Source organism: Opisthocomus hoazin, chromosome 6 (genome assembly GCF_030867145.1).
Source record: "Opisthocomus hoazin isolate bOpiHoa1 chromosome 6, bOpiHoa1.hap1, whole genome shotgun sequence".
Lineage (NCBI taxonomy): Eukaryota > Metazoa > Chordata > Aves > Opisthocomiformes > Opisthocomidae > Opisthocomus > Opisthocomus hoazin.
In genome coordinates this window covers 13,978,833-13,994,963 of record NC_134419.1, presented here as the reverse complement: position 1 = coordinate 13,994,963, position 16,131 = coordinate 13,978,833, and the positions used below count along the sequence as shown (strand labels likewise).

The window sequence follows — 16,131 nt, the reverse complement described above, 5'->3', positions numbered from 1 at the left end:
GATGGATCTATTCAGATCTGCTGCAGTAGGAGGTAATTATACCCTTACAGGGAGACAGTGCTCAAAAATCGAAAGAAGAAGCAAGGCCAGAATAAAAAAACCACCTCTTTTCAGTAAAGTTTTTTCAGTGCGTGACTTGCATATTTATCAACTGTTGGGACTTGCAGATATGATTACACAGCTCTATCATGTAGATTTAAGACACTAGAAAATACATGATTTTCCCTTTTGTTTATATTTCCATGAAAAAAATGTAGGTATAACATGTTCACAACAGAGTGGATTTGGCACCATCTCCCCCTGACTTGAGCTTTCCTCTAACTTTTGCATTCAATTTAAGACATGATTGCTCCAAGCATATAATTTTCAGAGAAGTTACAGTACTGTAGCTGAGAATAAAAAACTGGGTCGTAAGGCAGCAGCATCAAAGGAATGGTTTTGTCTACCGTAACCTGGAGTCTTTTACTTCAGCTTCACAAAAACGATTATCGGCCCATGGTGTGAGAATCACGCTTATGCTACAATTTTAGCTAGAAATAGCTTTGTCACAGTCTCATTTTATTCCAGTGTGGGTTGCGTGTTGTTTTCCTATTGCTTTAATAAGAAAAAAAATATTCTTATGTAAAAGCAGCAACTGAAAGAAAACAAGGAATAAATAAGAGTGGCTACAGAAAAATAGATACAGAGAAATTACAGGCAAATTACGAGTAATGAGACCATTAAATAATTGTAGCGGCAATTAATTTTATTTCTGGTCTGTTTTGGTTTTTTAGATTAGTAAGTTTGTGTGTGCATGTGCTTGTTTACACATTCTGTCTCCTGGCCTTGAATACATTAGCAGTGCAGTAATTTAATCCTATTTATTTGGTGTATATGCACAGTATTAGAAAAAAACAGCTATAAAGATTACTTTATTCTGTTTCTTATAGAACTGTTTCTCTTCTGAATGTAGAGCTGAAACAAAAATTGCATAATGTTCCTTCAAATACTAAATAAACTAGAACTCATTTTAGAAATAACAATATGAGGACAATTTTTGGTGGTTTAGCTAGCAGGTAAATATTCAGAAGAGTTGATGTATTTCTGTAATACCTTTTATCTGTTAGTATTTTAAAAGAGAATGCTGTCAGAATGGCCCATTATGTAGTGCATATACCATAATGAGCATTACCATGCCTTCAAAACATTAATTAGAATTAGCCATGTGTATTTTATAGAAGAGCTCTAACAAAACTGAGATTAAAATACTGAGCTCTTTAAAGAGGAAAAGATATAACTAAACAAGTTATGTGCTGAAAATAGTCATTTTTATGGCCACTGCTATTAACTTAGTATCATTTGATGAGTAGAAAAGCATCCTACTGCCTGACAATGTATATGACCCACTATACAAAGTCTTGTGCTTTCTTATCAACGAATGAGATTGCAGTTCTTGCTTGGCCTTATCTGAGCAGAGGCTGAATGCCCCCAGGAAATTCAGCATTGAGGGCCAAATGCATACTCAGTGTTTAGGCCAGTATTAATCTACGTGCCTAATGTTCAAGTATTAGTTAATGTCTTGTCTCCCTCTGAAGGACAGTATTTAATGTGACTGAAAAAAGAGCTATTTAGGTGGGAAAGAATGTGAAAGTGCATTTCCTTACTCATTAGACATTTCCTTTAGGCTCAGGGTATATACTCATAGGACTGCTACATATGCAGCTTTAACAGCAACTTAGCCCTGCAGTCATGAGGCTTATTGCCCATTTGTAGCATTGAAAAGGTTTTATTTCATTATTTTTGGAGGGTCTCTCTATTCGGTCTATGCATCTTCCTAAAAACATGAGAAAAATCTAGTAATTTGAGGCATTTTATATGGAACAGCAGCTACATAGTAAATATAGCAAAAGCTAGCACAAAGATATTTTCAGTTAAGAGGCCTTCACTGCAACTACTGTTTTTCAAGCAGAAAAAACTTGAGACATTGAAAAAGGTAGTGAAGTTTTCCCAATGGCTCAATTGTCAGGAGGAGGAAAATATGTCCCCACTCCTGTTGTGACGGCGTAAGATTCTTTGTGAACACTGTCATTTTTTGTGTATACTGTCATCTTTTACTCTGCCTATGTATATTTTGGAAAAATAATTGTTTTAACCAGTGATAGACTGATCCATCATAACTTGCTATTCACATCAATCATGTCTTCCAATTTTCATATATGACATGAAGATACAGTCAAAGCTGAGAAAATGGCTAGAGGAATTACGAGTATGCTGTGACCTATAGGACAATGTAGAAACTACCAGCACTTCTTCAATGCTAGCATGCTTTTGTATTATGCTAGTATTGCTAAGTGCAGTACATCTTGCTTTAAAGCTCATTCATTAACTTAATAGAAAGTTGCAGATCTAGAAATTAAGCACGTTGTATCAGTCAGTGAGATTACTCTTATAAACTTAATCCTTTGTGTGTCCCTTGGTGCTTTCTGATACAAACAGTAAGCAAGTATCTGGAACCAGGGTACTAGACAGAGCATAAAAATTAAATGCAGTTCTGCATGTTGCTTCTATGTAGACAAGGCTGGAGTCAAATGTCTGTGTGCTCCTTTAGCACAGTTTTCCTTTCTATTAGGTTGATTCAGCTGCCTGTGAAACTGTGTAAGGGGATCTTCTGGTAAATAACCTTCTAGCAGCACTGCTGACTTAGGTGGTCACCTTTCTCCATTTAATTATTGAATGCCAGACATGCTTCACAGAGAGCACTTCAAGGGGAGAAAAAGAGTGGTCTCAGTGGGTAGGGAGAAATGACAACTGCCCAAGCAGCACTTCTGAATGTTACACTGCAGTCTGCCTTATATCAGTGAACGATCTCAAATTAAGAAATCCAGTCTCTTACGCCTGCTCTCCCTCGTGTCCCAGTTCCACCAGACTATGAAAGACCGCAAGCCTAGGCACGTGATTGAAATGTACCAGTCTGGCCTCGAGCACAACATCACAAGCAGATGAATTAATAATGATAGAGGGAGCTGGGGCTGCTGCTGGGAGTAAGCAGGGACAGGAACAAGCAATGTGAGCAGTTCATGAACTGGCTTTGCTGCCAGAAATATTAATAAAGCAGAAGTGTCATACAGACAGACTGGGATGTCTCTATTTTAAACCTGCCAAATCTTAGGAGTTTATCATATACCAAAATACTATGAACATTTACATAAAATGCTAGCAGCAGGATTTACAAGAGTCTCACCATTTTAAAAAGTTTCAATTTCCAAACCTTATTTTCATAATGAGTATCATCCCTGTATCATGGAAAAGTGCTTGGAGGCGAAACCTAGCTGCACAACAGAGCCTCAGAAGTCAGAACTGAAATCAGAATAACCACAGTCAAGCTATCCTTATATTCAGGCTATGATTTTGGAGGACTTGAGCAGTTTGGCTACTCTATCAATGCTACTTGGATTATTATACAAATAAAAACAAACCTTAGCTTCAGAATGTGGCTTTTGAAAGCTTCTCAATGGCACCTCATCTGTTGTTCGTGTATGACTTTAGTCCAAGTGAAATCATATAGGAATGATGCTGTTATTTAAAAACAGCAACGACAAAAATCCCTCAGGTTTTTTTCCTGAAAGATTATTCTAATCAAAAACCAGTGTGGAGCACATATTGGCAGAGTGATGTGATATCCTGGGACAGCACTGAGTTTTCATCCCTCTTAAAGAAAACGTAGAGTTCATTCTGTCCAAAGTCAGAGAAATCAGGTTCTACAGTTAGTGCTTGGACTGACTGGGGTTTTAATCATCAGCACTGCTTATCCTATGTCTGTGTGATCGTAGAAGGAGCTGCAATACAGGTACTGTAGAATAATTTAGGTTGAAAGGGACCTCATCTGATAGAACCCTCAACTCTAAGCAGGGCTAAATTCAAAGTTAGATCAAGCCATTCAAGGTCTGACATACCTTGGACAAAGAAAGGGGTTTGGGTTTTGGGTTTGGTTGGGGTTTTTTTGTTGGTTTGTTTTGTTTTTTGGTTTTGTTTTTTTTATGCACAAGAAGCTAGTGTCTGCAGCTGATGAAGTTTTACCTGTAAATGTAGGTGGTGATAATATCTTCAGAGTGTCAGCTGAAGAGCTGGTCTTATTTACACTGAGCTTAAACCGTTATCAGCTTTGGTTCATCAGCAAAAATATGACAAAGATTCTGCAGACAAAATTGGTTACACTAACTCAGTTTTAAACACTACACTTAAGAGTAAGTGGGGAGTTTGTCTCTAATGCAAAGTGCAGAAAGATTCTGGAAAACTTACTGCTTCAGTTTCAGCCTCAACCAAAGCCAAATGTGGCTACGACTTATGAAACTCCTGTGGAGGAGAGGGAGGGATAATGCTCACAGGGCCTTTGTTATGTATGACAGTTTTCTGGATGTGATACAGAGTATCGCATTAGTTAAGAATGATAAAACCCTACATTGTTCATTGTGGTTAAGATTTTACTCTTCGTGTTGCTCTGATGAAAAAGGGGTTTTTGGTTGGTGTTTTTTTTAGTGACTGGCAATAACTACATAAATTTTGAATATTAGACCATCCCCCAAATTTATATTTTAATCTCTTTCATTTTTTATTGTTGTCTTGAGTTTTACTTTACGGGGCAAATTTAACTTGGTTTTGCCTCTTTTATTATCCTGTTGTTATCTCCCATATTTTTGACTTGATGGTTCTGTCTCTGCTCTGCTGTTTGGATAAAACATTGACATTGTTGCTTAATTAATCCGAGTTGACTGTTATTCCAATTAATTCCTACATTAGCTCTAATGTAAATCTTTGTTAATTAGATTATTTTTTTCTTTCTTTTTTTGGACAATTTTCAAGGGAAATTAGTGGGGGATGAAATTGCTTTTCTCCTTTTGTCTTATAAACAGCATCTCAATTTGTCAGCTATGGCAGATGGTGTATTTATTTCAATTAGTTTGTAAACTACTTCAAATGAACACCTTTAGAACTCTAGTTTTAACACATCTTTATAAGCATCTTATTATTTCCTCATGAATACATCTATGTAATGAGTAAACATTCCTAATGACGCCTGAGAAGGAGACGTTTTTTGCCACTCGCGTATCTACAGCAGCATGCTCCAGCCCACCTTGTCTGCTTTCTTTCTAGTCAAGGTATCGTGGGCTGAACATTTATACTGCTGTCTGCTACAATGGAGTACTTAGCCACTGAGAATTTGTGGTGCCTTTTCTTCCTTTCTCCCTGCTCTGAGCTTGACAGTTTTGTTCTGCTCCTGTGAGGCTTCTTCAGTTTTCTTTTGTCATTGCACAACTCTCAGTGACCAGACTTCAGCTCTTGACCGATGTGTGAGACAACTTTACTGCCTAGGCAAATGGTATGCATTTGGCTAGCGTGTATAATGTGAAACCTGGAGTGCAAGTGGGTCAGCAAGTGATTCAGGCAGATTTATCTGCTGTGGGAAACCGTATAACTTGAAACAGTACAGCACTGTCTCATGACCCTGAAGGATCAGCGCATCCTGTGCCTCCCTTCTTGGTTCTCATGACATAAGCTGTTTTCACACATGCACCTGCAAAAGATCCTGGAAAATAGCAACTGTGAACTGGCATTCGCAAAGCCACCAATCCAAAGCTGATTGGCTCTAGTAACTATTGTATTAGTATATAAGGTATTCACTTGAGCAATAAAATGATTCTGATTGAGCACAAGATTGGGGTCCATGAAGTCATTCACCACAATCTGCCTGAAAAGGCCGTAAGTAAAAGAAGCTTGTGGTCGCTCCACCTAGCACCAGCAAGAAATCTGTCTCTGGGAAATACCATTTAAATTCAGTACCTAGATGGAGTAGAATCAAGATTTCGCAGCCAAATGAGTAGCCGTGAAGATCTCATGTTGGTCACCAAAAAGAAAAAAAATCACAGAAAATACACCCTCACTCTTCACATCAGACTTCAAGAAGCTTTTTCAGGGGTGGGAGGATGGGGTGGTGGGGAAGGGGATATTTTGGGGAAAATGTATCATTTTACATAATTTGACAAGTAATCCATGTTTGGACTTTGTCAAAGTTTCCTTTATAATATTTTCAACAAAGAAAACTCAGACTTTTGATTAAGCGGATTTCTTCTCTGTTCCTAGAAAGCATTCACTAGAAAGTCTGAGATGGATTTAAGAGCAGGAATGAATAGGGAAAATGTGTGTTTTCAGTTTTAAACTGGAAAATGGATAGTAGATGGCCTATAAAAAAACCTATAAATGAAAATTAAAAACCACTCATTAAAAAAGAAAAAGCAGTCCAGAGGGAAATTAAAATTATACCTCACCATGGACAATTTCAGAGGCAAAATTCCTTGAGCATATTCACTTTTTTAAAAATCTGTGTTTGTACAAACCCAAACATAATTTTGCAGTAAGATATGTGAGGCAGAGGGAATGAAAACTTGTCACTGTAGCGAACAGCAGGAAGATGTACTTCGGTAAGCATGGAATTACAGTTTGCTTAAAGACTGAAAATTAAGCGTTATGCATCCTTCCCTTAAGAAAAATCTCCAATGAACTCTTCAGTAACCTAATTTTACTTTTTCAAACACATAATACTCACCACAGGTTTGCAATACATTGAGTCAACTTATATTTGGTATAAGATAGGATGAGATAAAAGTACAACACATAAACATGCTATATTTTCACAAGATCCATTAGATTGGAAGGAACCTTTTGGGACCACCTAGTCCAACGCCTCTGTTACAGCAGGGTCAGCTAGAGTGGGTCGTTCAGGACTCTACAGTCTCTCTGGGCAACCTGCTCCAGTGATTGACCACCCTCACCATAAAAAAAGTGTTTTCTTGTGTTCAGATGCAATTTCATGAATTTTAAGTTGTGCCCATTTTCTCTTGTCCTGTCACCAGACAATACTGAGAAGATTCTGGCTCCCCCATCTTTGTTCCCTCCCATCAGGTATTTATACAGATTGATAAGAGCCCCAGGAGCTTTCTCTTCTCCAGCCTGAAGAGTCCCAGCTCTTTCAGCCTCTCCTCATACAAAAGATGTTCATGTCCCTCAAACATCTTTGTGGTCCTGCGCCAGATGCCCTCCAGTCAATCGTCATCTTTCTTGTACTGGGGAGCCCAGAACCGGACACAGTACTCTAGATGCAGCCTTGCCAGTGCTGAACGGGGAGGAAGGATCACCTCCCTCAGCCTGCTGGTATTGGAATGTTTTTTGATGCCTCCTGAATTCTGAATGAAACTTCCATTCATTTATAACTAATTTCAGAATTCACTTTTTTTTTTTCCCTTAGGAAAAGAATGCACAAAGTGACTTGCTTTTATGTAAAATTACCCATGTTTGGGTATCTATCCTTAGGTCCTTGGAAACATGTTGTTCTTTCTCTGTATTGTAAAAGAGTTCTGAAAAATTCTGTGTGATGCAAAAGCATTTATTCTTTCCAAGTAACTAGTACCAAGCTTTAGGCTGAAACTTGTAAATCTTCTGGTTATAATCTCCTTTAAAAGTCTATTCAAAATTAATGCTAATTACATTAGTCATATTTCTGTAATAATGGGCATTAACACAGTGCTTTTCCTCTGTGGACTTCCAAAAAACAAATATAAAATAAACCCTGAACCTGCAAAGCCTCAGTGCATGCTAAGCATCATGCACGGTGACCAGCCCATTGACTTTCTAACAGCAGGTTGAGCGCATGCAGAATTGGAACTTCTATTTACAAAAGTTGTTTCACAATTGAAGAGGTCAAGACACCTGATTTTTTTTTCACCTAAACCTTAAAGTTCTGAGATATAAATCCAATCTAGCAACATTTTAACCAATGCTGGTAAGGCAGCTTTGCTATGGGAGATCACACAGCACTACTGTAACTGCACAAGAACTAAGGTAATTTTGAATATGTTCACAGTTCAACATACCTCCTGCTCTGAGCTTTACACAACTGTTGCTCGCATGGACAGACCCATCTTAATAACAAGATGCTAAATCCTAACTCCATTTCAAAAGACTAAACCATCATTGTAGTGTAAATGTTCTTAACCAAACTGTTCTGCTAAACTTTAAATCATATAATCAAAAATAAATAACATAGGTATTTTCAAATGCAGCAGTTAAATTAGGAATCCTACTTACCGACTACAAAAATTATGTTTGATTTCCTCAGATCTTCTGAAAAGTCTAAAATGAAAATAAAAATTCTTTATTTGGCAGGAGCTACTAATTTTAATCTTAGCTGTTTCCACACTAGAATGGTGTGGCACTCGTGAAAGGTGATCTGATTTTACCAGATTTACTTTCTGCTATAATGTTCTGCATTCCAAAAGGAGCTATTAAGCACAAGCCTATTTATCTCCTGATTTTGTAGTTCTCACTGCTGATATGATAAAAATATTTTACCTGAAAATAAGATCTTGCACATACCCACCAGTTCTTTAAAAAAGAAAAAGGGGGGAAGACAAGCAAATGCATCTTAGTGTAATAACGTGCCTCCTGAGCCACTGCATTTTTCTCTATGTTATTACATTATAACTGCTGTAGAAGTTTGTCCACATCCCATTCAGATTTTGTATTTGGTGCACTACATCTGATATGCAGTTTTAAATTCCCCTGAGCCTCAAATTCAGCCAAATAATAATCTTAAATGAAATCCAGGTATTACTCTCATTTTAGCACAAAAACTACTGTATGTACTACAGCTTTACCTTTTACTGAAATTGTATTTTTTAAAAAAGCAGTCCCTTCTAGTCTGAGTCCCAGTCATTGGCCCAGTTATACCAGTACAGAAGGCAATCTTGCACCATCTGAGCCTGCTTTTATTGTATCTTGACTTAATCACTTACAAGATGCATTTATTAACCACATACAATTTTGGTTTTTATTGTGTGGCATGTACATCTCTTATTACATAATATCATTAGTTGTAAAAGGCTTTGATCAATCCTTTCATTCTTCTTAAGACTCTTAGCAGCTCATACTTTCCAACAAGCTTTTCATAACTGCCAACTTCCGAAAACACCTATGAGAACTGATGCTGATTAACAGTAATATTATCTAATAATTTTGGATCCACTGGCCTAAAGAATGTAGAAATGTCTTTTACAAGCTTAAATTTGCATTCAAAGAGAATTCACATGATAAAGTGACATAACTTTTACAATATAAATAACCTGAATTCACCTTACCTTCTAAGTACCTATTTGAATACAAGGCGAAATTAAAGGTTTCAAAATTAAACAGCAAATGATACTGAAAAAGAAACTCACCTCCTGTGCTCTCATAACCAGAAAAACTTGACTGATCCTCCTCCTGTTAATTGAGCAATTGACAAATTGAAATGGATATTCTGCATAGTTTGCATTTCTTCTTATATCTGCTTACAAGTATATCTTAATATCTTCTCCATATTCTAACATCTCAGTTTTAATCTATGTTGAGATATCGTTAACAATGGCACAGAAATGCTGTTCGTACTGTTTCAGCCAGTAGAACATGAGCATGGAGAGCTCAGGACAACTTGAGATGATTAACTGGTCCGTTATTGGTTTTGTGAGGAACAGCCTTTCCAGTGTCCAACTGCACAGTTCCAGCACGATGTATAAGCAACCAGCATGTGTGCTGAACTGCTTCCAAAGGAAGTATGATATGATAAGCTGTTAGCAGTGGAAAGGCAATAGTGAAGTAAGTTCTAGAAGTGAGCTAAAATATAAAGATGAAATTAGTCTGCTCTAAAACAATTTGAATATATTTGCCTTCAGAATGCAACACAAGCTACAAGTTGTTATATGCCGAACTATGAAGACGGATTATACCAGGAAAATGGGAAACTTGGCATGGTTTGTTGCCTGGTACATGGCCACTTAGAATTATTTTGGCACGTACCGTATAGTACAGCCAACGAGGAATAACAAGTACTGGCCAGCAAGAGTGTCAGAGTTGGAATTCTTTGCTGTTCTTATAAATCAGAATTATATATGTGCTGGACATAGTGTAGGTTATGTAGTGTCAATGGACACACACCATCAGTGCTTTAGTCTATAAAATAACAATAGGATTGACAGTAACATGCTTGTATTATATCATCACTGCGGAATATCAGTATGGAGTAGTTTATGCTGGTCCTCTCAAAATAGCACAGGGTTATGAAGCTTTAGTTTCTTAACAGTTCTGCTTCACTATGCTGTCAGAGATAGCCACTGTTAGAAATTTGTATAGCTGCATGAACAGATGAAGTGAAACGAACAGCGTGCTGAATAGAATGGGTAAATACTGGCCGCTGTAATTTGCAAGGCTCTTGCACTACACTTGCAGGTTTCTCCTTGTGTTCCCGTTATCACTGAAACAGAAGCACTCTTCATTAGTTTGAAGTACCATTGCACTGGTTACATAGAACACTTTCATTTTTTGATTCACCGTAATTCTCAGCCTATTACACTTCAGAAGGAGAACTGCCATCTTACAAAAAAAAAAAGGGAGGGGGGTGGGGCAAAACTGAAGAAGCAACTGGATGCACTAAGTTTGCAGGAGAGTATTTCAGGAAAAAAAAACATTTTCAAATAAGAGATTAATCTCTTTACAACAATTCAAGTGACAGTATTAACCTTATACGTTTTTCTTTGATGTAATAATACAATAAAGTATTTCAGCCTGCAAAGGATATATTACATATAAAAGGCCTGGTTTTAGATTCAGCTTCTTATCATGCCTTTGAAGGTTTACAGATCAAAATCATTTTAGGCACAAAGTTTAGAATAAAGTCTCTTTAAAATCAAGACCACGGTTGCAAGTTTATGACCGAATGAAAGGGGCATTACCTATTTCCAGTACCACTTCGTTCTCCGCTACAACTGCAGAAAGAAACTGCCTCCGTAACACTGGTGGGCTGCTCAGAGCAGCAGGTGATAATGAAGGTGAGTTTAAGTCAGGAACAGCTCTTAATATTTTAGAGCTGAAATATGTAAAAACTAGAGGCAGAAGTGAAGCTAAATAAGCCATCAGCTGCTTTTATTTGACCAACCATATCTGATTTAATAGAACAACAGGTTAACTAGCCAGCAAGCCATGTTCACTTAAGGAACAAGCCTTTTTCAAAAGAATCGCACTTTTTCCCCACATTTTTTTCCCAAAGCACATCTCTTTTGTGATTCTGTAAAGCAACTCAGCATGCAGCTTGATGTGAGTGGGATCACCAGCCCTGCTGAACTTGCATGATAAAATAAGCTTCCCCACATTTCAGAGAATAAGTGACTCCACAACATTTTCCAGACAGAATTGAACAGCACCCAGCTGGGGTGGAAAGAGGTCCTGAAAGCCTGGTCTCTAGGGCAGCTGTAACAGAAGTCAGGAGGAACAAATCAGAATAATTGGGCTACAGTTAATTTTGTTTTGATGACAAGGCATTCCTACACAGTTTTCACTAATCTGTACTTAAACTCGACTTAGAACCATTTCCCTTCACCCTTTTCCTCCCAATATCCTCAAAGGTACAATCAGTTTTTCTGCTTATCTGGGTGAGGAGCTAGATTTGCTGTTTAGGTTGCAGTTCCTTGTAGAGTGATATCCTGGTTAATGCCAGTCCCCTCATTTACATCTGACAACAGCTATCTCTAATTGTGTCTTTCTAGTAAGTTGGTCTCTAAACTGTAAATGCTTAACCTATATTGGTTTGAAAGCACTTTTCTGCCCAGTTACCAAAGTGCTTTGGAAAATAACTGTTGGATTTAGCAAGTGATCACGTGAGTAAAAGTCCCACCAGTTACTAGACCATTAACAGTATTTTACACCACATTGCCATCAGGAGTACAGCGATTTAGCAGCAGAACAGTTTCTGTATTCTCAGTATAGCTGTTCCCATTTAGTTGAAAGTACGGTGAGTAAGATTATAACCTTATATATAATAGCTGTGAAGAAAAATGGGTAGTCTGTAATTTCAGATACCTTTAGAGCCAGGTTATATCTACAAATGTTATCTGGAAACATATCAGTTAGCGGGGCATAGCTGACTCTGTAACTGCTTAAACAATATCTACAGTACATTAAAATGATTGCTAAATAGATAAGTTCACTACCTGTAAAGAATCTCTTAACTGGCATTTGCCTTTAGAGTTGGAAAATACAGGCTTCTGACTGTATTCTGATTTCTTGTCATTTAGTTCATTATTAGTAAATATCTGACTAGTAGTAGGTACTTTATAGGTTAATGAGTTTAAGTTACTGCCTGTCATTGCTAGGTTGTGAAGTAATTTCCATAATAAAACAAACTGACAGTAAGTCACAGCATATAATAAGGAAATGATTCTCCAGATCATTGAGTTTTGCTGCTAATGAATTAGGACTCCTAAGTCATGTCACTTCAAAGAAAGCAGTAAAAGACTTTTTTTTTTTTTTAAGCTAATGATAGGACATTTTCTTCATTAGGATCCAATGACAACTATTGTGAATGTGGTTACCTGATGAAATGAGAGAGCTTTCTGTTGCCCATTAGTATCCTCTGCTCCAGTCTTGGGGTTTTGGGTTGTTTGGGTTTTTTTTATTTGTAACATTGAAAAGAAAAAAGGTTCTCTCTTATCACCTTGTTGTAGCTTGAATCCTTCATGAAAATAACAGTGAAAAGTGCCTGATACATTTTATTCAGGTTTCTAGCAGATATAACAGAAGTTCCTCCTAAAAAAATTACTGAAGAAGATAAATAATTGTGGATTAAGGAGAAAGAGGTGGTAGAGTGAGACTGAATTTAAAATACAACATGATTGTTGCTAAAATTATGCTAAATTTTCAAGATTTAATTTGAGAATGTAAATATTCAAAGGAATGTCAGGCACAAATTATTTAAATAAAAGCTACATCTTTCTCTGCCTAAAAATATTTAAGAATTGAACTTCATGTGTAAGCAAAAAAACCCGTGCAGCATAGACAAACATAACTTTAATACAGAATGATGTAATATATACAGTAGAAAGTACAGGCAAGAACTGACTATTTTTATCATGGTGATCTGATCAGCATCCCTTTGATGGGAATGTAGGTAAATAACCACCAATTTGTCAGCACACTGTAGCTGTATAATTCTCCTTTTGCTATTGTTAGGTATGCAAAACACTTGTACTCCTGGAGCATTTTATTTCTTCAAAGAATACTGCAGTTCCACATAAATCTTCCCTGTACGTCCTTTGGGAATAGAGGCAAGGGCATTATTTCCATTTTAGCAAGATATTAGGTGACCTGTCGATGTAAACACAGTTATATATGGAAGAAAAACTAGGTTTAGGACTTAGATTTCCACTTATAACTCTTTAGCCTGTAGTATATCTACTTTGCATTATTAGTCCTTAATAAAGTAGCATTAAATGAAATCTCAAATGTTTGCAGATGATTCTTCTACATCTAGTATCCTTAAAATCGACTTTAGCTCTCAATTAAATAAACTCTCTCACTGATTAAGAACAGTTTAGGGAATCAGAAAGCAGTATGAGATGTCTGTTGAGCACTGCCTCGATACACAATTTGCCTGCTTCAGCACAGTACAGTCTGTCACAGTCTGTGTGGTTTTAGAGTTTGACATGTGTTTGCAACTGGATTTAATAGGCATATAACTATCACAGAGGATGGTCTTTCAGATCAGACGTATGCAGCCTCTATTTGTAAAAATGTAGCTATCACTGAGTGGTGTCCTTACACATACTGCAAAATGTAGACCCTGAGTAAGCCTTAGTTAGGCAAAGTTAAGCACTGGAAGAAACTGGGGCTAGTCAGAACTCAGCTGTGGAGTTTGTCTTCTGAATTCCTGTTTTCTTCCTGTAAGGGCAAATGTTCGGTTCTTATGAGATATGCTGGTTAGCCGCAGGTTTTATGTATGGGCCATGGTCCCCGGGAATGGATTTTATGAGCCATACAGTTGGCTTGCCATTAAATTTGGTATATGATTCAAATCACTTTTGAGGCTGTGCTGCTTTCTGCAAGCTGAGTGTTAAAATACTTTAAAATACTCTGGAAAGCAGGGCTGCCTGTACTCTGACCTATTCTGGTCGAGAACTAATGAATATGTGTAAATAAGATAGGCTACAGTATGAATATATTCAGACTTCAAGGCTTTTCTTCTCCTGAAAGGCTTATCTTACACAGCTCATACTGCTCAGTAGAGTGGAGTTACTTGTGTCAAAAGGGACTAATAGTGACTAATGTGAGGGAACAGTGTCAATGTTATTTGAGGTGATTTTTGTTTGTTTGGAGTGCATACAACTAGAAAACGTGAAAAAATCAGTGTTTGTAATAGCATCTACAAAATACTGGCAGATTATTAAATTGCTATGATTCCCTTTCACTTTTGGGTTTCTAGCAAACACAAGAATCTCTGTGCCATTATTCTTTTAAAATAAACCTTATCAGTTCAGAAAAATAAACCAAATTTATACCTATACAGAGGTAGAGACTAACTTGTTTTTAACACTTGTAAACCAAGATAAAATTAGCTGGCTTTTAAAGATATGCAAAATTTCTCCAGATTTTTAATCTTTGTTCTTCAATAGCATAACCAAGAGTACCTCTGAGTAGTTTAGAGGGGGAAAATCACAGTCTGTTTGCTATAGTGTGTGGGGGGTGGGTTTTTCTGAACTTCTGTAGGTTTATTTAGTGAAAAAAATACATGTGAATATTAAGCATGAGAATGAAAGAAAAATTTGTTTAGTTTTGTACTGATTTCCAGACACCAGAAAACTGGAAAAATTTCAAAAAAATTAACTTGTAAGAGCAAACCTGCTAACCAAGGTATGCAATAAGAACACCCCTCCTAGCAGGTTAGCAGCACTTTGCATGATCAGAGCAGCACAAGTGTGCTGGTAAACCAAACACTTAATTTGCAATTTTTATATTAGGTGTAAAAGGGGACAGTATTATATTAACTTGAAGAAGAACTGGCACTTGATTTTTAAATATCTTTGTGTTTTGAAGCCACTTGACACACTTGACACCCATATTATCTGTGCATCGTTATTATCTATCGCTCATTTTAAAATACTTTTGCCACTTATAGTATTCAGTTACTTTTCAGTAGATCTGTATTTATAGAAAGTTCCCAGCGCTCACAAAATTCTTCCCAGAATTTACCACTATTTATCCTTTAGCTTTCTTCATTTCTGTAAATCGCCATCGCTCCTTAAATGATTCTTCTCTATGTGGAGTATTTATACTGCTTGGTATAAATTCTCCCAGGGGCTTTTTGTTACATCAAGCCACTGCAGCAGAGGTGCAGCAGAGGACCTTCCAGTGCATTTGAACTGGAAACCTGGTGCCACTTAGGTCCTTTACTTAGACTGCTAACAACAATGTTAAGGAATGGAGCCCTCAAATCATACACCACTGGCACTATACACAGTGTCTTTCTGCCCTGAACTGTTACATTGCCTTCTGTGGGGTAGAATTCAGTGGTTTGGGGTTTTTTTTGATCGTGTGGTTTGTTTTGGGTTTCTATAACTTTAGCTGGAAAAGGCTTTTCTGCAGGCCAGTTTCAATCAAATTTCCAAAAAGAAAAAAGATACAAATGCTTTGATAAGATTCAGTTGTGGTAGAACTCAGTAATTGCTTCTCTTGGAAGAACTGAAAGTTCAAGGTGTTACTTTCTACAGATAACCTCCAAGATGCTATGCTTCTGCTTCCATGAATCACCATGGCACCACCTATTTATTTTGTTAACGTGAGCTCCATTATTTTACAAAAATCAAACTCAATGACAGGTGCGGTAACCTGTAACTAGTAACCTGTCATTAATTTTAAAGATTTGTTACAGGAATTCAAACTGTCTTTAAGAATATAAACAGCAAGAGTCAAGGGCAGAATGTAACTTTCACTTGTAATCTGAATTTTCTAAGGACATTAAAATTCCTTTAAGATACATGTATTGTTTTATTTCATTCTTTGAGATGAAAGTATTTGTCCTCTATTACATATGTGTACCGTGGGCAGTGTGCTCAAAAAGGTCTCTTCTATCGCTTGCTCCCCTTCCAAGCTCTTTCTAGCCCAAAGTCAGTTTCACACATTGCAACGCTCATGCAAGATGCTGTATAGCAGTGTGTTTGATATAAAGCTCTATTCTTTACCTTACCAGTCATAATTTAGCACTGCCAGTGAAAAAACGAGAAAGAGGTGGTTTAGTTT

The 16,131-nt window shown here is 37.1% G+C and overlaps 1 protein-coding gene across 1 annotated transcript in view; it reads right to left on the bottom strand.

Annotated features, from left to right (window-relative positions):
• The window catches only part of AK5 (adenylate kinase 5), a 101,148-nt gene that overhangs the window by 21,953 nt on the left and 63,064 nt on the right, over nucleotides 1-16,131 (bottom strand). Inside the window, exons 9-10 of the mRNA XM_075424751.1 lie at nucleotides 9,249-9,291; nucleotides 8,119-8,163 (exon numbers count right to left, since the gene is read on the bottom strand). Coding sequence (XP_075280866.1) covers nucleotides 8,119-8,163; nucleotides 9,249-9,291 — 88 coding nt within the window. The remainder of the gene's footprint in view (nucleotides 1-8,118; nucleotides 8,164-9,248; nucleotides 9,292-16,131) is intronic.